The following is a 20,609-nucleotide window of genomic DNA, read 5'->3' on the forward strand; positions in this document are numbered from 1 at the left end:
CAGAGGTCAAGTACGTATGCTTAAAAACATGAGAAAATCCTAACTGGAATGAACTACTCGTGCGTGTGTAGTGGGTGACTGCGTGGTCTACATATATAATATAACAGTGCTTGTTATGGAATACTTCATCCTGAGCAATACTGTAAACAATTAGAAATGACACGACAATAATAATCCTGTAAACAAATAGAAATAAAGGGAGTATACATCATAAATCATACGTACCAAAACCAAAGGAATACATGCATGCATTGCAAATTGTAATACTCTTTAATAATTTCATAGCTCTTTAATTATCAATTTTCTCTTTCGAAATAATATAACAATTGCATTAATTTAATTCTAGGATGGTCCTACCGATACGGGCATTGCTATTGATTTATTGATGAAGTACACGGGCAATAGTAATGGAATTTTTCCAAAATAAAGTAATGTAGATTAAGTTTTTATTTATTTATTTATTTTTTAATTTGATTATTCCGTGCACAAAATATTTAAGTATTACTCTGTATTATAATAATGTAGCGTTGGGAGCCATTAGCAAATTATAGCTTTGATGTTAAGGCTAAATCGAGAAGGGAGGTTAAGTCGTGATCGAGAAATCTAAACTCACGTAAATGTTCCCTACCAAAAAAAAAAAAAAAAAAAAAAAAGAAGGAAAGAAAAATGAAAAATTGATGCCTACATAATCAGATATATCTAGTTTACCGATAAACATCCAAAAATGTGTTGTTAAGAGTAGTGTATGTATCAAATTAGTATTAAAGGATATAATTAAAATCACGTGGTGGTAATAGTCAATATAAGAAAGGAAAGACGGTTGTACCACTTGAATTTACAACTATTATTCATAACGGCTATATATCACTTAAATTAATAACCACCCATTTACAACGACTTTATAGTTGAACTAATAACCATGATTTATAAGGGTTATACCGGTAACTATCATTTACAACGAAATAACGGCTGTATTGGCCGTAACCATTATTTACAACGGTTATACATGCCATCAATAAGAGAATTAAGAAAAAAAGGGGCCAAATGGTCAATATACATCACACTTTGAGAAATTGACTTACCCTTTGAAGAAATGTGACTATAATAAGGTAAAAAAACTTCCACAATTAGTAGTCAAGATCAATTTCATACACTCACTCCAAAGAGAGTGGGAGTATAAATACTTGTACCATCCACTAAAAGTCACCGCCGCTTGACTCATTTCTTACAAAAACCAGACAAAACTCATCAAATTCTCATACAAACCTTGTCTTCTTCCTAATTTTCTGATTATCAATTCATCACTCAAAAATCATACATTGGTCATCTTATGTTCTGATTAATTAATTATTTAATTTCTTGGCAAAATTTGTGATGTCACTTTTTTCTTGCGCAAAACTTTGTCATCCATCATGAGTATTGGCATTTTTTTGTCAGCTTCGCGTAAAGATCGTGAACTCCTCAAAGGTAATTTATTTTTTTCATAAAACAAATCTTTATTTGTGCTTTGATAACTTAAAATTTACGATCGGATTTTTAATTTTTTTTTGTAAATATATTTCTTTACCATAATTTTGATTTGGCTAATAATTTATTTGTTTTTTTTTTCAATTATTATTTTTTCTTATACCAAAAATCATATCTTTGCACTTTACTTGTGGTTTAACTTGCAAATGAATAACTTTTTTTTTTAAATTGTTAAATTATTTTTCACATAAATTTGATTGGGTTAATTTTCATTTATTTTTTTAATTAATTAATTAATTAATTAATTTAATTATAGTTTTATTAATTGCAGAAGAGGGGAAAAAATTAATGGATAAGTATTGTAAACAGAAGGCAAAACAATTGTTGCGGGCAAACGAATTGTTGCGAGCAAAAGATATTCGAGGGCGTAGCGTCCTACATATTGCTGCTGCCGGGGGTGATACCGCTCTCTGCAAGTTCTTTCTTAAGACGGTCAAAATTGATGTTAATATCACAGATTTTAAGGGTATATATATGATATTTCTCATAAATTATTTTTATAAAATCATTTTTAGGGCTTGTGAATTATGTAGGATCCATATCAATTGGATATTAGTGATGGTCCTTTAGTATCGCTTGTTTTGATTAGATCAGATTAGATCAGGTGAGATAAATACGATATTAGATCAAACAAAACTATAAAGATGTTAATTTAATTAGATTAGACGGTAAACAATAAATCTAGACTGGTCCATAATTATTTTAGACTAGATTAGATTTAATCAACCTTTAAGAAATAATACAGTCTCTAAAAAATCTAGGTTAATTATAAAACCTAAATAACCATTTTTTATATAGTGGTGTTTTTTTTTTTTGATAGTCTCCCTATTATATTATGTCCTTGAACCGATCACCATTTAAGTTTTTGCTATTAAGGGCTTCATCCATTCCTTGCACGCTTGGAATGAGGGTAATATTTTAATGGTAAACTAGACAAAACAAATGAAGAGAGTAAAAGTAACAATAACGAATATAGGTGGTAAGTAGTAACGAATTGAACTCCTTTCAAAAAGAAAAAAAAAATAGTAGTAATGAACTCACAAAAGATGTATCGCGAATTACGAAATTGTGTGTATAAGAGTATCTTTGATCTCTCGATTCCTTGGACAACCAATAATGATATTCGATCTCTTAATTTAAATTGACATGATAGAGTATAAAACATATTTTTAGGTCTCAACCATCAACTTAAATTTTTGATTGAGTAGGTCTTTTAACTATGTGTATAAGAGTATCTTTGATCTCTTTAATATTACGCGAATTATGAAATTGTGTGTACAATTTTGCCTATCTAAGTTGCTACACTTGATTTCTCAAGAAGTCATTATTTCATTCAATATACTTGGAGATTCTACTATTGTTTAGCGGCATAATATGATTTGTATGAACTACTAGAATAACCTAATACTATACCATGTCATTTTAGATTGATTAATTATTAATTTTTTTTTTTTGGCTATTTTTACAGGTCACACTCCTTTGCATTATGCAATTGCAGAAGGTCATAATTTTATGGCTTCTTCTTTTCTGCTAAATCAAGGAGCAAATCCTAATTTGGCAAGCGATGCTGGATTGACTCCATTATACTATGCTGCCGTAAAAGGTTTCTAAAACTCGTTGAGCTATATAGTCTTAAATTCTAGTACATCCGTTCTTTTACATTTGATTGTCACATTACTAGTTCAAATTTCAGTCTGTAGTTGGTCTTGTGTGTAAAAGGCTTACGGATTTTTTGCGTTGTCAAGCTATAGATGCAATAATCATTTCCTATACTTTACTCTTGGCTTTAATGTGGCAGGAAAAAAAGACCAGATGAAATTGTTGGTATTAAAAGGTGCTCAAGTTGATGCACCATCGCTTATAAAAGGCACGCCATTGCGATTTGCTGCGGAATATGGCGTGAAAGAGGGTGTTAAGTTTTTGCTTGATCATAAGGCTAATGTATGTGACAACACTTTAATTTTTGTATGTGATTGAGATGTTTCCGTTTATTTATATATAGTTGATGTGCAATATACTACTATATAGTACTATTGTGGTAGTGGTATGTGTCCAAGTGTCAAACTCGGCTAACTGATGAACAAATTCCAAGTGTTTTTATGCGAAACAATGAGTCAAGTATCCATACCCATGTCACTACATTAGAGCTTATTCAAGGTTGACTATATGTTGATTTCTGCATTTTTTATGTCTCTTATTAGCTTATATCCGAACCACCATGTTATTTGTTTATTCTATTGAAATTCAATAATTAAATGGCTTCATTTTGGCCTTATTTTTCTGATCATCTTAAGCTATGAGCTTGGCTCTATGACCCTTAGTTAATATACAAGTATGTTTGTTAGATGATATAAAAATATCTTGTAAAGTATGCACATTTATGTGATGGCACCTTCTCTCTTTGCAATAACGAAGTTAACCATCTTCTTCTTTGATGTAGCCAAATTCGACTATTCATCCCGTACACCCTCCATTGGTAATGGCCATCGCAAGAAAATCTATTGATTGCGTAAGGCTACTCCTCAAGGTATAATTATTTGCCTTATTATGAAGATTCTCATTGTATACATAGTTTTTGTTGTTCGTTATGTTTGGTGGTTGTATTCTTATTTTTGTAGAGAAGATATCATGCGATATATTGTGAGAAAACTTTGAAACTAATAAACCACTTCGTCTTCTTAAAGGCTAGTTGTGACTTCTTTTTCTTCACTTTTTTAATTGTTTGTGAATCATTTGTGTTTGGTAACTATATTTAATTTATATTATCATTTTGCATGCACGTACTTCATTTGTTTGGATTGAATAGTCACATCTACTACTTTAGGATGTCTTAGTAACTACAGTATTTGATTTTGTTTAATAAACAAACGTTAATGGTATATTGAATTTTCTACACACTTCACTTTAATTAAGTGATAATGATAAAAAAAATAATAATTAGGATTTAGGAATGCAAATATCATGCATAAGAATATACCGCTTATATATGTATAAAATCATGTCATATCTTTAATTTAAACTGGTCGAGATAACATGACAATTAATTCCTGATGGAAGATGAAGTATTCTTCTTTAAACACGTGTGATTATTTACTTATAAGCTGTCATTTATTTATTGATTGGTGGTACTCTTGGTATGCTTGGTGCAGGCTGGAGCTGACCCGAATCTTAGTTTACAAGGAGAAAGCCCTTTGACTATGGCTGTTCTTGTAGACGATGCAGAGATTATCAAATGCTTGCTTAAGGCTGGAGCTGATGCTAACGCTATCGATTTTGTAAGTGGAAGATAACATTACATTCACATGTTTTTGTAGAGTTTTAATTAGTCTTTAACTTGCACTCCTGATTGCGGTTTTCTTGTATGTGTTTTATGTCTTGATTCTATATGATTGGGATACATTTGTATATGTATAATGACATTTTCCTGTGATTTCCTTAGTATGATTTCACACCAATAGAACTCGCGGCTAAGGCAGGTAAAGTTGCGCTTATAAACATCCTCTTCGATGCTACTGCTCGAATTCCTCATATTCCGAATTGGAGCTGTCAAGGAATACTCGAGTATACCAACTCTGAGGAAGCTATAGAAAAGGTAATGGTTTAGGCTAATGACTGATTTTAAGTTCATTATGCAATTTATATCGTGCCACTTTCGAATTAAGTTATGTTGACGTCTTTTGAGTGAAAAGATATGCCTCTTGAGGGACACGTACACTTTCAGGATGTACATCCCTCGTTCTCAATAAATAGATATGGTTTTCCTGATGTGAATGTAAGATGATCAAGAATAAAACATCATTTAACGTATGTACTTCCTTTGAGAGAATTTTCTAGAGTATGTTCTCTTGGTTTTTACAAACACTTGTTCACAAACTTCTTGCTGATTGAATTCATTAAATAATCAATTGGTCTTTCTTTGTATCTCAATAGTTTTATTGTGTTATTCATGTTGTTTTGTAGAGAGGCAGTAATAAAAACTATTAGGAAAGTGACATCAAGTTACGTGCCTAGAAGTAATAAACGGTCCCTCTTGTTCTATCCTTCAAATTGTTCTAAGACTGAATCTTATTATTTACTATAGTATATTACTCGTAGCTTTGCGATTCCATTTAATGCTTAATTACATGACTTGCAGCGTGTATCCAAAGTTATATCAAAGTTTCTAGGAGCTAGAGATAGAGGAACACAAGCCTTGGAAGCAAATGATTATCAGTCTGCAATTTACTGGTTCACAGAGGTAAATCAATTTAGTAAATTTGGTTGTCATTCATTCTTAGCAATAATTGACTAATTGTTTATCAATACAGGCTATCACGACGTTTCCATTGGAACCATGCGTGTATGTCGACAGGAGCCTATGTTGGATGCGCCTCAACGATGCGAAGCGTGCACTCAGTGATGCAGAACAGTGTATAAAGCTGGAACCAGAATTTTGGAGAGGACATTACCGGAGTGGAGAAGCTCACAGAATGTTGCAGGTCTATATAATATCGAATTTTTTTGGATCATTTTCAATTTTTGACTAGTATCGATCTAAACTAGTACAATTGTGTTATATTTGTATTGGCGCAGGACTATGATATGGCAAAAGAAGCTTTTAAGACTGCTATCAAGTTTTGCCCTGAGAATAAGGAGCTTCAGGATGCTTACAGGTAATTTCAAACAATAATGATTTTTTTTTCATAAATATTTGATTACGGTCGTAATTGGAAATAATCTTCATTTATTCGACGAGCACTATATTGATACTTGTCCTCCATTGTAATATTTGGCAGCGAGGTTTTATTGGAAGAAGCAATGCCAGTTGGTGAACGTGATCGTCGCCGACCCATTGCTGATTATGATCCTAGCTTGTTCTAGTTGTGGTGACCGAAATAGAAAAGATCGAATGTAGCACATACTTTCGTGTTCATTGGTGTACTTACAAGAGCTTCTGATGAGGAAATTTAGCAGGCTCTTTGAATTGTTGGTTTTTTTATTGTTTTTTTTTAAAAAAAAAAAAAAATCTGATCGGATTGGAAAAGAGCAGTGGCATGCACATCACTTTGTGCTGGTGAAGTCGTTGAACTTAATATTTATATTAGTCATTATGACATTGATAATGTTTTGAGGTGTTAAATTATATTATATTATTATGCATGTGACATTTATATGTATATATGTCTAGTGTAAGGGTTACTCTTCAATATCACACCATCATATGAGCTAATCTATCTATATTTTAAATCACGCATATTTGAAATAGATTCATGCAAGTTTTTTGTGATCGGAGTATATATGAGTTGTGGCACACAGTTTGGTGTTGGTGAAGGGACATATATAGAAGACCCATTTGTTTTCTGTTTATTTTTGTTAAAAAAATAAAAAATAAAAATTTATGGGGTGGAAGTTGAGACCGAGCTAGGCGGTGGTCGAGGTTGAGTAGCGTCGCTGGTGGGAGGAGCTTGGCTGGGCAGGTGGGGCTGGCTACATCTGGTGGGGTGGAGGGTCAAGGTGGTGGCTGGGTTGGTGGTTTTTTTTAAATAAATAACACTCATAAATGTCATATGTGAAATAAATTTCTTAATTAGAGTCATTTTGTATAATAAAAAAAGGAAGGTGATTATTGGTGCGTAACAGAAGTTGGAGGTCACCGTTGAAAATTTTCCATTTTTGTTTGGTTGAACTTTTTAACTTTGACATCCCATACCCATCTCTCTTCTTAAAATTCACAATCCATTCTTAAAGTCATACTTCCTCCATTTTTTTTAATACCGCATAACTTGCCTTTTAGGGAAGTTTCACAAATATTGCATCACTTCCAATTTAGGACAAAAAATATCTATGTTCACACTGCAAATACCCAACATACCCTTATTATTTCACACTTATTATTTTATTTTTATATAACATGGACAATTTTTTATTTTTACGTTTCTCTCTCTTACTTTTTTCCATTATCAAATTTTGCCTAAAATCTCCTATGATGCAATAAAAAAAATGGAGGAAGTATACAGGATAGTAACTAGGTTAAAAACCAAAAATTGGTTCAGAAAAAAAATAAAGCAATACCACAAGTCCACAACATTAGCGGGTTTTCCTCCCAAAGTTGTTGTACTCTCTTGGTCAGTCTCTTTCAAGTCTCATTAACTGCACAAACTTAACAATGGCTTCTTCATTTTCTCCTTGTAACTATTTCATCACTCTTTTTCTTTTTCATTCATTTCTCTTATTTTTTTTGTGTCTAAATTGTCACTGATTTTTTATATTATTTGGATGCAGTTGATGATAAAACCAAACAGCGTGTTATTTCTGCTGCCTTTGCAGGGACATTGAATATCTCACGAGTAATTAATTCTTCTAACTTTTCTTATTATTTTCTTAAATTATCAAAAGGGTTTATGTTTTTCAATCTCATCTTTCCTGGGTTCATTCTTTTTTTATGTTTTCTTCTTTATATCATCGTTAATTTCTGAAATTAATAAAAACCCTTATTTTAACCCCTTTTTTTTTTTTTTTTTTTTGGAGAAACAGAGGTGGTAAATGAATTTGATAATGGCGGTGGAATTAGAAAAGCTTTGGAGAATGTTAGGGATGATTCTTTTGGTAGGAATGCCCTTCTTACCGCTGCGGCAAGGAGCAATCTTGATGTGTGCAAGTTTCTTGTTGAACAACTTAATTTCAATGTTAATGAACAAGATGTCAATGGTATTTTCTATTTAATTTTCTTTGGATAAGAATAACATTTTTCTTTGTTACTTAGATTTTGTTTTTCATTGTTACGTTTTATGATTTGATGTTCTTGTTATTGTTTTATTATTTACGCTTTAGTATTTGATAACCTGTTGTAATTCTTTCGGAAGGAAAATGATGTGGAGATTTTAATTTAATTAAAGTTTGTAGATATTGATGGTTAAAATTGTGCGTTGAGCTACGTGATACTTGAATTGTTGCATTAATTAAAGGGAGAGCATGTTTGTATTAATCATCCTCTTTGTAGAACTAATCTAATGGATATTGTCATTTTTCGTGATTTGTATGGTAGTAGCTCATTTGGGAGATTGTTATTTGTGGGTGATTAGTTCTTTATGATGTTGTATGTAAAAGGGGTATCAATCAATCAGATTATAAATTTTTTTAAGATCGGTGCCTTAAGTGGAGTAGTATACAATTCAATTTGAGATCTCTTTTCTGTCCCTATCTTGTCTGTTTCCCTATTAGGGACTCAATTAATATGTAATACCTCGTGTAATGGAGTCGGTTTATGAATCAGTTTGCTTACTTTCAATTTCGGTTTCATGTAATGTAATATTTTATAAGGTTTAAAAACTGTGTAAAAGCATAAACTGAGATGATCAAATGCTTCATGTTTAATTATATATTGATTTGTGATTAGTTTTGTGGTCTATTTTACAGGAGATACCCCATTACATATTTCTACTTTGGAGGAGGATTATGCCACATTAGCCTATCTCCTTGATCACGGAGCAAATTGAAATATCGCCATGGACAAGAGATTGACTCCATTACATTATGCTGCAAAAAGAGGTACTACATTAAAAAATTTGGTGCATGTGTGGGAATTTAAGTGACCTGGTGCAATTCTTAGCTTGCTTGCTGTTTGTTTGTTGGAGTGAATAATCCCATCTTGTAATTTGGGCCTCTTGCCCTCTTTCCCTGCTAAGATTTGATGCACAAATTTTGTGTAATTGTATTTGCAGGACGAACAATGTAATCTGGAGGGATTAAGCTGGTATAGCGAGATGAGCGTTAACTTGCATTCATGTATTAGTCTTTACTCCTTTAGCCTACTAGAGCAATGTAATCTTGTAGCTTCTGCAGCTGTTTGGGTATGAAATATGTCAAATACTGAACAATGATGTGATAATATATAGGCAATAATTAAGTTTGAGGCCAACAAATGCAGCAATGTTATCCAACAGATCGAAGTATTTGCTGGGCTAAATTGGAGGAAGGTGATCATGCACTCCGTGATGCCTTGGCCTGCATCGAGCTGAGGAATGATTGGCCAAAGGCACATTACCGGGCTGGGGTGGCCTTGGGTCTATAACAAGTAAGGATAAAACGTTGTATGTACTATCTTTGTTACTGACTACAGAGTACTATCTTTGTTTTCCCTGTCAAATGTTGACCATTACTAGTATCTGAAACACCTTGATTAAAAATAATCTTTGTTTCATTTAAATCAGATACAGTGCTTGCGTAATAATGTTTTGTAAGATTTTCATTGGAAAAGTCACATTGGTATCATTTTAAGTCTCATAGTTTCATACTTTGATTCGTTCAATTATAACTTTTCTGTTTTGGGTGAAAGTAAATGGCTCAAAAGGTATGGTTGGCTTCGAATCTAATTGATGAGATGATAATACATGAAACACAATGGTTGAAATGTTGAATGTATGTGTTGCTATCTAGTGAGGGAAAACCAAGGTAGTCGTATAACACGCTACCAAACTATTTTATTAGTTTTTTTAAATGTACAATACATTAAACGACGCATATATTATCTTGTGGACGGATTGCATACAAAATTACCCTAATAACAATTTTATAGAATCATTTTTTTTTTTTTTGAAACATAATAATCTCATGCATGATGCATGTAACTAGACAATTGTAACACTCAAACAAGCCATATGAAAACAGATTGATACTCGTATATCCTTAAAGTTATTGTTCATATATAAACTTACGTGATTAATCCCTGACTGAAGCAATTAACTGATCCGAGAGCTTATAATCAGCTTCAACACTAAAAAGCCCAGAAAAGACAGGAGGAGGTATACTAACTCCGGCGGCACTAAACGCAGAGTTACAGGCACCAAGCTTGGGAAAAATGACATTAGTAATAGTAGACCTAGCATCATTAAATCTCCTCTGAGCAGCTTGTACTTGCACTGTACCACCTGCAGATATAATAGCCTGAATCAAAGGGTTAATAGAAAAGAGGGTGGTTCTTGTTTTTGGGTCTGTTTGAACATCGTCGAGAATCTTGTTCACGTCTTGCTCGAGCCTCAAAGCATCGCTATCCCCGCATCCAAGCATCTCTTGTATGACATCTCCTTCCGTTTGAGCACCTCTGCCATCGCTGTTTATGCAGCTAATGCATACGTTTGGAGCGAATGTTGCACCGCACATTCTGTAGACTAGTGGATCGTTGTCACCACCATGTGTGAGAGATATTATGCTAAGTAGAGAAATTACTATTAGTGTCGATATTATGGTGTTTTGGTTGGAACAAGCCATTGTATATCGTACTTTAATAAGTGCGTAGTCTTAAATGTATGAGTTTGGTTTGCAATCTTTATAAGAGTGAGTTGGGACTCTTGGAGGTATATATAGATGGTATATAAACATAGGATTTTTCGTCAAAAACTACCTAATAAAGCTTAGATGTTGTGAGAAACTACCTAATAGAAAAATGTTGTAATAAAATACCTAATAAAAGATAAAATGTTGTAATAAACTCCCTAACAAAAATGTATAATGTTGTAAGACGCTACCTCTGCTCGAAATCCACCATTGACCCACCTCAAAACACCCCCAAAACCACCGCTCTCAGCCCAAAACCGACACAACCTACTTGAAATTGCCTCCACCACGCCGAAACCACCCTCCTACTCCAAAACCACCACCTCTAACCCCATTAACAATGTAAAGGTGTTTAGCAAGAGCTCACTTGACAGCGATGAGCGAGAGCTCGGGGGCGCAACACCGGGAGTTGCGCACGGCTAGCACGCGCAAGTCTGATTTGAGAGTTACGCGCGGAGTGAGGCGGTCAAAGTTTTCTGCGCGTCTATCTATCTTATTCTGGAGTGCTATATATACCCCCCTTAGGGTTATTTGTAGTCGTATGATTGTGTCATTGAGTGTTATTCAGTGAGAGTCTTTTGTGTAATTTGTGAGATCTGAGAGAGATAACATTAGAAATCCGAGAGACAATCAATCTATTTTATGTAATTGGTCTCAAATCTGTTCTGAATCTATATTCTATTTTCCCCAAGATCAATAAAACTATTACTCTTGTCTGCTCGTGGAAGTAGCCAACACATTGTTGGTGAACCACGTAAATCTGTGTGTTTTTTCTTGTCAATTTTACATTCAATAATTGTTCTTTCTTGCATCCGTCATAACAAATTGGTATCAGAGCTTAGGTTCGGGGCCTAGAGTTTAATTCTTGTGAGAAAGATGGCTGCTTTGAATGTGAAGATTGACAATGCAAATTCACGGGGAGAAATAGTTTTAGTCTGTGACAGATCAAGATGAGGGCTTTGTTGAGGCAACAAGGGCTATGGGCGCTGTTGAATAAAAAGTCATCAGACCTTAATTCTATTAGTTTCTTTATCAGTGTCATATGAGAATTTTGTGCAGTCTTGTACTATTGGTAAAAAGACAGTGTCTCTAGAGGAGGTTAGATCTTCTCTCCATACTAGAGAGTTGCGCCATAAGGCATCTGGTACAGGTACAGATAATCAGGTTGTTGGATCAATGGTCAGTGATGGTAATGGACAGGGGAATTCGGGGAGAAAATCCAGGAAACCGTCTTCTAGGGGTCCAAAACCGAGTGATGTCAGTAATTATTGTAAGGAGAAGGGGCATTGTAAATCTAAATGTCCCAAGAAGATGAGACAACAGGAAAATTATGAGTGCAGATATTGCAGATGGAGACACCCGTTCGGAAGAGGATTATGTCCTAATTGCTGATGAGCGTGCGCATCAATCTGATGTGTGTGTTCTGGATTCAAGGGCGCCTTATCATATGTGTTCACGCAAGGAGTGGTTTACGAGCTACAAGCAGGTTGGTGGAAGTGTTACTATGGCTAACAATGAAGTCTGCAAAACAGTTGGTATAGGGTCCATCAGAATTCGGACTCATGATGTTAAACTCTGTATGTTGAATATAGGTGATCAACAATGGCCGGGCCCGCTAGCCCGGCCCGATTCGACCCGAAAATAGGGCGGGTTTGGACAAGCTAAAAACCAATTTTTTAGTTAAAAGCTCAAACCTGGCCCGAAAAAGCATGTTTTGGCCCAACAAGCCCGCCACTTTTGGCGGGTTTGGGCATGACATTTGATATTAAGGCCCGGCCCAGCCCGAATTTATGATCATTTCTAATGTTGAACAATGTCAGGCATGTTCCACAGATCACGGGGAATCTGATTTTGCTTAGTCTTCTTGACAGAAAAAGGTTCAGTTTCAAAGGTGAAGGTAGATGGTTATATGTCTACAAGGATTCAAAGGTAGTTTTGAAAGGTATTAAACGGGAGACATTATATGTGTTGCAAGGGTCTACGTTATCTGGTGCTAACTCTGCTGCTGTCACATCATCTGTTGTGGTATTATTAAGAAGCAAGTGGAGCATAAAGTCCCTATAGGTGGGGGTGATAGTCCACATCTGGGAAAGATCAGTCAACACTCACACTCTGAGTCTAAATCTGAAGCATCGCAGTCTTCGCCATTGAAACCGGGTCAGCCTAGTTTGGCTCCTTGTCGGCATGTAATCTTTGGGAACTCTCCCCGAAGGCACAATTGAGAATACAAGGTGGCTTTTGCATTATCAGTTGGAGAGGTGGATATATCTCAGCTGTCCAAGGGAGGTATTGCTTGTGCTCAGAAGAAGCATTGGCAAGCTTTCTATTCGAATCTAGTTCTGCATAGTAAGTCTCAAGGTTGCTTGGACTTACAAACTGTACGAATCTGTTAGTAGCTCTTAGGGGCTAATCTGGTGCCCGACAGGGCAAATCTGGTCTAGTGCTCAACGGAGCAAATCTGGTGCCTAGTAGAGGCAAATTTGAGCAAGGAGAGTCTGTTTTTGGTTATCTATTTCTGTTATATCAGTCCGTTTTTGGTAAATCTGGCATTGTGATCAATGCGTCTGGTACATCAAGTCAAGGTGAGATTTGTTAGAAATATGCCTTGAATATGCTTTCGAGTCTTGGATTTGTGAGCGGTAGCTTAGTAGTTTGTTGGCAAGGTTGAAGGTTGCGACGAAATTGGAGCTATAGCTTGCATAGGTATTTAGGTGTGGCTGGGTCGAGCGAGAGCTCGGGCGCGCGAAACACTTGGAGTCGTGCGCGACTGGCGCGCACAAGTCTGAAATTGCGCACGAAGTGAGGCGGTCATCGTTTTCTACGCGTCTATCTTATTCTGGAGTGCTATATATACCCCCTCTAGGGTTATTTATAGCCGTGTGATTGTGTCATTGAGTGTTATTTAGAAATCTGAGAGTCTTTTGTGTATTTCTCATCTGTGAGATCTGGTAGAGATAACATTAGAAATCCAAGAGACAATCAATCTGTTTTATGTGATTGGCCTCAAATCTGTTCTAAATCTGTTTTCTATTTTCCCCAAGATCAATAAAACTATTTCTCTCACCTGCTCGTGGACGTAGCCAACACATTGTTGGTGAACCACGTAAATCTGTGTGTTTTTTTCTTGTCAATTTTACATTTAATATTTGTTCTTTCTTGCATCCGTTATAACATCTTCAAAATTACTTGCTTAATATAATAAAATTTCATTGTTACATAAAAAGAAGGTTTCTACAATTGTACCTAAATTATGACTTTTACTTTGTACAAAATCTTAAATAAATTTTCTTAAATATCAAATAACCCATCATAAATATTAAATGTGTTTAATTATATTCTTTCGCATATCTCTAATTTTTAAAAATATATTTCATTCTTTTAATATTAGATGAATCTATTCATAATTTTTATATTGTACCATTATTTTTTTGTCAAATTTATTGTCATTATAAATATTTAGCGACCGTGCATTGCACAGGGATTAATCTAGTTTATGCTATTGTCAAAAAAATTGTTCGCTTGAACTACAATAGAAATAATCTAACATACTGTAGTACATTCATACATTATTTTTATCAATATTGACATTCATATATATATGATTAAAGAAAACCAACTAAAACCTTCCTATAATTTAGGGGAAAAAAGAGGGAAATTGAAGGGATTTGGGAGCAAGAGAAAGATTAATAGAGATTTTTGCTTAAATAATAGTTTTAGATTACTTGATAAACTAATTATCTAATTATTCTTTCAGAAAAAAATTAATCATCTAATTAAGCCTTGACAGAAGCAATCAACTGATTAGAGATCTTATGATCAGCTTCAATAAAAAAAATCCCAGAAAAGATAGGAGGAGGTATAGTAATTCCATCCTTACTAATTGCAAAATTAATAGTCCTTAGATTCTTAATAATTACGTTCCTAATTAAACTCCTAGTATCAATTAACTTTTTCTTCCCAACTTGTTCACCTGCTTTGGCACCTGCATCTATAATAGCCCCAATATTAGCGCTAACTGTTAGCACCGCATCCCTCGTACTGGAATCAATTTTTCCGTGTTTTAGTATTTTGTTCACATCTTCCTTGAGCTTTTTAGCATCATTAACCAAGCATCCGAGCATTTGTTGGATGACATCTACGTCGATTTTAGAATGTCTGCTATCGCTCATTAAGCAGCTAAGGCATACCTTTGGGGCGTATGTTGCACCGCACATTTTGTTGACTAGTCGACGGCATGTGTGAAAGCGATTAGGCAAAGGAGAGAAATTAGTAGTGTCAAAATCATGGAGTTTTGGTCATTATAAGAAGCCATTATATAAGTTTTGGTGAATGAGATCTACTTAATTCGTAAATTTAATTAAAAATATGGAATATGCATGCATTATCAAATTAATATGAACTCTAATTACTAAATTAAAGTAGATGAAATCATGCAATTAATAGGGAGGTAAAGATATATTGGGTTAGATACAGTAATGGGCGTGCACAACTCACGTCAAGCCAAAGATAAACTCATGATTACATTTTTGTGAGATCAAAAATCAATAATTTTCTTTTAATCCATTTTAAATCTCTAAAATAAAAACTCCCTTCATGAGTAAATACTTTAATTTAGCAATCGTGGTATTATAATAGGGCAGTGTTTGATCGATTCCTTTTATAATACTCGTAGTTGTATCATTACTATCGCCAAGTAGAAGCAATAGTTATACTTCACATTCTCACATAATATGTTAGTTTTTCCAAACATTCCGAAAATATTGTGAGACGATGCAAGGAAATTTGCAAATTTATATAATTAATGAATGAGAATTCAAAGCATGGAATTTTCAAAAAGCTTGGTGGTATTTGGTGAAAAAGTTGTAAATTATATCTTCCCATACAAATTATATTATAGGAAGGACAAATTAATAAATTTTATATCATTTGACTCCTTTTAAAATAAGTCATTTATTACGGAACAATATTGTCAATATGATAAAATCAATATTATTAATTTATTTTTCTTGGGCATAACAATCTAATAAACCTTAAATCACATCTTAACAAGTACTCATGAACACTCGTTAGACAAACCGACTACTTGATCGATAAACTTAACTAATTAAACCTTGACAGAAGCCATCAACTGATCAGAGAGCTTATAATCAGCTTCCACATTAAAAAGGCCAGAAAAAACGGGAGGAGGAATACTAATTCCAGACGAACTAAGCGCAGAATTACAAGAATGAAGATTCGCATAAATTACGTCGCGAATTGTTGACCTAGCATCTTTAAAATCTCTATGAGCAACTTGATCTTGTACTGTGCCACCTTGAATTATAATAGCCTGAATCCATGGGTTGATATGTTGTAAGGTCTCTCTTGTCTTCGGATCCGTGTTATCATCGTCGAGTATTTTGTTCACGTCTTCTTCGAGCTGCGTAGCATCATCATCCCCGCATCCAAGCATCCCTTGGATGACATCTACGTCGGTTTTAGCATCTTGGCCATCGCCCTTTATACAGCTAATGCATGCATTTGGCACGTTTGTTGCGCCACACATTTTGTTGATTAGTGTATCGTTGTCGGCGCCATGTGTGAAAACGTTAAGGCAAAGGAGAGAAATTAAAAGGGGAAATATCACGGAGTTTTGGTTGTAAGAGACCATTGTATTTTTTTTTTGTTCTTGAGAGGATTAGCTAGGTTTTGGAGATCCTTCTAAAACGTATGTTTTGTATTAAAAGTTTTTATGAGAGTTTTACATGCATTATATTTATATTATTATTAGATAGGAAAATTTAATTAAATAAAATCATGTAATATATTGGAAGATAAAGATACATAACATACATTAGTATAATTTAGGTACAGTATAATTATATTAACCTAAGATATCCTTATGATAGGGTGTTTAATCGATTTATTTCAAAAAAAAAAAAAAAAAGGTTGTATTATTTCTATGTCCGTCAAAAATTAGTTGTCATAATTCACATATATACACAATAATTGATTCATTTTTAGATATTCGATCGGAAAATATTGTCACATTTACTAATTTAAGAGTGGTATAGAAAATTTTCATGCTCTCCCTATTGAACGATCTATAAACAAGTGATGCTATACCTTTACCCTAAACTTGTCAGATCGTCTTCAATACATAAGATCTTACAAGTATGAGGTAAAGAAATGATAAAGTGGGTTGATTTTATCGGATATCAAATCAGATCACACCCAATCGTGTTTAATCGAGCCATAATTTCACTCAAATCTGACCAAACTTGCTAATTCATCAGTACTTGGTCATGATTCGTTAAAAAGCCGAACATCCAAAAGAGTATCAAACTTGTTACTTCTGACTTATTGTATTAAAGAGAGAGGTTAATTTGCTGAAATAGTCAAGTTTTAATTTGCTTAATTTGCTGATGTTTTGTTTCACTGTGATGGCCGTATGAGTGTTGAGATTTTACGTATAAAAGTATTATTTTAGCAGAAACATCAACTAAACAACTGTTAGCCTGTTACTAAACATAAATGAAAATTAACCATTACATCAGTCTAACAAAATATTACATTGTTCTTTGATTGCAATGTAACAAACTCGGGCTCAACTAATTAAGTCTTTTGCTTAGGCCTGTTCCTTAGGAATTTTCGAGCCTGAATTGTGAGGCTGTTGTACATGGCTTGATTCGGCCAAAAAGTTCTTTTGCTCTGCCAAATTCTGTAGTATAGGTGAAATCGTCGAACATTATTATGTATTGGTCTTTTTTTAAAGGCTATATATATAGGATGCTGAAGACACATATAACAGGCATTACATTCAGCTACTTACATAGTCTGCACTATAACAGTACTCCTCCTCTCATTCAGCTACTGAGTACTGACATTATTATCTGCATTCTCCTTGCCAGTCTCACCGATGACCCTACTCCAAAATCGATGCTCCTTCCATAACAGATCAATCTTCTCAAGGGGCACATTCTTAGTCTCGGGCAAGAACAAGTGTATAAAAGCAGTCATCAACACAATCCACCCCCCGAAGAAGAAGAAAGTTCCAGCCTTCAAGTGGCATAATATAGACAAAAGTGTTTGTGCAACAAGAAAGGTGAATATAAAGCTGAGAGACACAGTTATACCTTGAGAAGCAGAACGTATCTCGAGTTGAAATATTTCACTTGGCACCAACCATCCTAGAGGACCCCAAGAGAAACTAAAACCAGCACTGTAAATGCACAAAAGGATCAAAACTATGTAGGAATATCCTGAACTTAAACTGCCATAATCTCCTAGCTTTGCTGAGAGTATACTTCCCACAACTATAAATGGAACTAACATTGCTACACCACCCCAGAAAAATAAACTTCTTCTCCCAAATTTGTCAACTGTTATTATTGAGAAAACATCTGCAGCAATCTGTACAACCCCAATTACCACTGATGAGAGAAGGGATGCAGACTCACCAAACCCAATGGTGCGAAAGAGTACAGGAGCATAGAATCCCACCAAATTGATTCCCGTCATTTGTTGGAAGAACGGTATTGCTATTGCCATCACGAGCTGAGGTCTGTATTTCTGCCGGAAGAGTAAATCATTGAGGGGGTGGTTAATGGATTTCGAGGTTGATGATGCCTCTATGAGCTCATTGAATTCTTCTTGGACATCAGTTGTACCCCTTATTCTTTGTAAGATAAGCTTTGCCTTTTGGTGATCCCTTTGGATCAAGCTGTTTGGGGTTTCAGCGAGGAAAAATGAGCCCAAAGTTACAACAAACGCTGGCAGTGCTGTCACAGCTATTGAGACTCTCCATCCCCAGCCGCCTTTTATCTTTGCAGTCCCATAGTTGACCAAGGATGCTAAGAGTATGCCAACGGAAAGACTAAAGTGGAAACCGTTGTTGAATGCTCCCCTGTATTTACTTGGTGCTATCTCTACCAGATACATTGGAATTACCTGCAGAAAAATTTGGACTAGATGACCACAGTACTACCTTTATAATCTACTATATCATGACCAACTTACTTACCTGGTTTGCAAAGCCAACACCAATTCCAAGTAGGACGCGGCCTAATATGAGCATGTAAACATTAAGAGCTCCGCCACTTAGAAAGGAACCAGCAATTACTGCTATACCTCCAACCAGGATTGATAGCTTACGTCCAAAGGCTTTGGTCATCGACGAGGCAAACAATGAAGCAAAAAGGCCAGCAAAGTATAAAGATGAGGTGAATGAAGTTAACAGCTCACTATCAAATTTACAGTAGTTGCTGATTTTTGTGTCTTCTTTCATCTTAATGTATACATGTGGGAAGAATTTTTTCAGAAATGGATCCATTGATGTAACTCCACCTTCACATTGACATAAAATACTTCATTAGCTTAATGTAAATTCTCTACTCTGGTTACATATATACTGGTTACATATATACTACTTTCTGATTTCACAAAATCGACCCGTAGCCAATACACAACCTAAACTACCTGACCCAAACCCAAGATTCAATCAGAACACATAACCCAAAAATTAATGAGAGTAATATTGATTGAATCAAAATTAATAAGCTAATCTCCAATAGACCAGCACATGATCTGAATAAACCCAATCCAAACAACCCATTAGCGACCTCCACCTATAATAATGAATGATTTGATGAAGGTTTATTATCTACACTTCAGGCTTTGTTCAGCATAACAGTATAGCACTACTTATCAAATTAAAGTGTTGCCTTAGTTTTAGATTCTTCCCTCAGTTCTGTGAATTGTGCCAGACTGATATATGACAATACAAAATCTTCTACAGAATAAAACTTTACAGTCATGATATAAAGGTTACGTAAAACATTGAGATATTATACATATACCTGATACACCAATGTCATAGCCAAAAATGGCTCCTCCAAGAGCAGCAATTATGCAGGAAAAGATAACAAAACAGGTTATTTTTCCATTGAACTGCACATTAGGATCACTTGTTATAGTTATTCCTCCTGCCATTATCAATGAAAAACAGAAAAACAGACCGACAGAGTCTATAACACCCTAAACAAAATTGTTTTCATCCACTAAATTGTTAGGGTGTGTAGTTGTGTACCAGACTTTTCTACAGATATTGATAGTGGGGACAAAAGTGGACTGGGAAATCCATGCCAGAAAAGTAGTGGTGGGATTATTGGAATTCAAGGACACCAGCCATTTTGATTGGACATGATTTTTCATTAGTAAGGCCAATGAAAATATATGATATGACATAAATTAACAGCAATAAAAGAGATGAATAAACCCAAAAAAAAGGGGTGGGGGGGTGTGGGGTAGCTTCGCGGTGTGGACGCGAGTTGGGTGGAGTGGAATTCGGATCTTGGTGGTGGTGGTGAGAGGATTGAGATGGCAGGTTTCGGGTATGGGTTTTTGGATGGTTTTGGTGGGTTGGTTGGTGGTTGGTATGGTGTTTTTCTGTCTTCGGTGGGTTGGTATGGATGTTTTCGGTGGGTTGGTATGGGTGTTTTCGGTGTTTTTGGTGGGTTGGTATTGTGGTTTGGTTGGTAGGTATGGCGATTTCGGTGATTTTGGTTGTTGGTATGGTGGTTTCTGTGGTGGCTGTTGCTGGTGGTGTACATAGGTGGTGGTGCAGTGGGTGGAAGTAGTGGTGGTGAAGGTTAAGGTGTAGGTGGCGATAATTCCGGCGGCATTGAAGGTCGCTGACGCCGAGGGAATTGGTTGGCCGCTGGTAGGGGAGGGGGCTGGCTGTGGTGGGAAGGGTGGTTTTGGTTTTTTTTTTTTTTTTAAAAAAAAATTAT

General features: G+C 35.0%; 2 protein-coding genes across 2 annotated transcripts; one reads left to right on the plus strand and one right to left on the minus strand.

Moving 5' to 3' along the window:
- Window positions 1–1,815: 1,815 nt before the first annotated feature.
- On the plus strand, window positions 1,816–6,387 carry LOC110734618 (ankyrin repeat domain-containing protein 7-like). Its single transcript, XM_021914777.1, has 9 exons — window positions 1,816–1,993; window positions 2,996–3,130; window positions 3,326–3,468; window positions 4,677–4,802; window positions 4,967–5,119; window positions 5,663–5,764; window positions 5,835–6,005; window positions 6,100–6,179; window positions 6,303–6,387. The coding sequence occupies exons 1-9, from the start codon at window positions 1,816–1,818 to the stop codon at window positions 6,385–6,387; spliced, it is 1,173 nt and encodes a 390-aa protein (XP_021770469.1).
- A 10,934-nt stretch (window positions 6,388–17,321) lies between these two features.
- LOC110734405 (hexose carrier protein HEX6-like) lies at window positions 17,322–20,605 on the minus strand. Its single transcript, XM_021914553.1, has 3 exons — window positions 19,677–20,605; window positions 18,842–19,164; window positions 17,322–18,768 (listed from the first exon to the last, which is right to left on the minus strand). Exons 1-3 carry the CDS (start codon window positions 19,807–19,809, stop codon window positions 17,689–17,691), a joined length of 1,536 nt encoding a protein of 511 aa, XP_021770245.1. The 5' UTR covers window positions 19,810–20,605; the 3' UTR covers window positions 17,322–17,688.
- Window positions 20,606–20,609: the final 4 nt, after the last annotated feature.

Source organism: Chenopodium quinoa, unplaced genomic scaffold (assembly GCF_001683475.1).
Source record: "Chenopodium quinoa cultivar QQ74 unplaced genomic scaffold, ASM168347v1, whole genome shotgun sequence".
Lineage (NCBI taxonomy): Eukaryota > Viridiplantae > Streptophyta > Magnoliopsida > Caryophyllales > Amaranthaceae > Chenopodium > Chenopodium quinoa.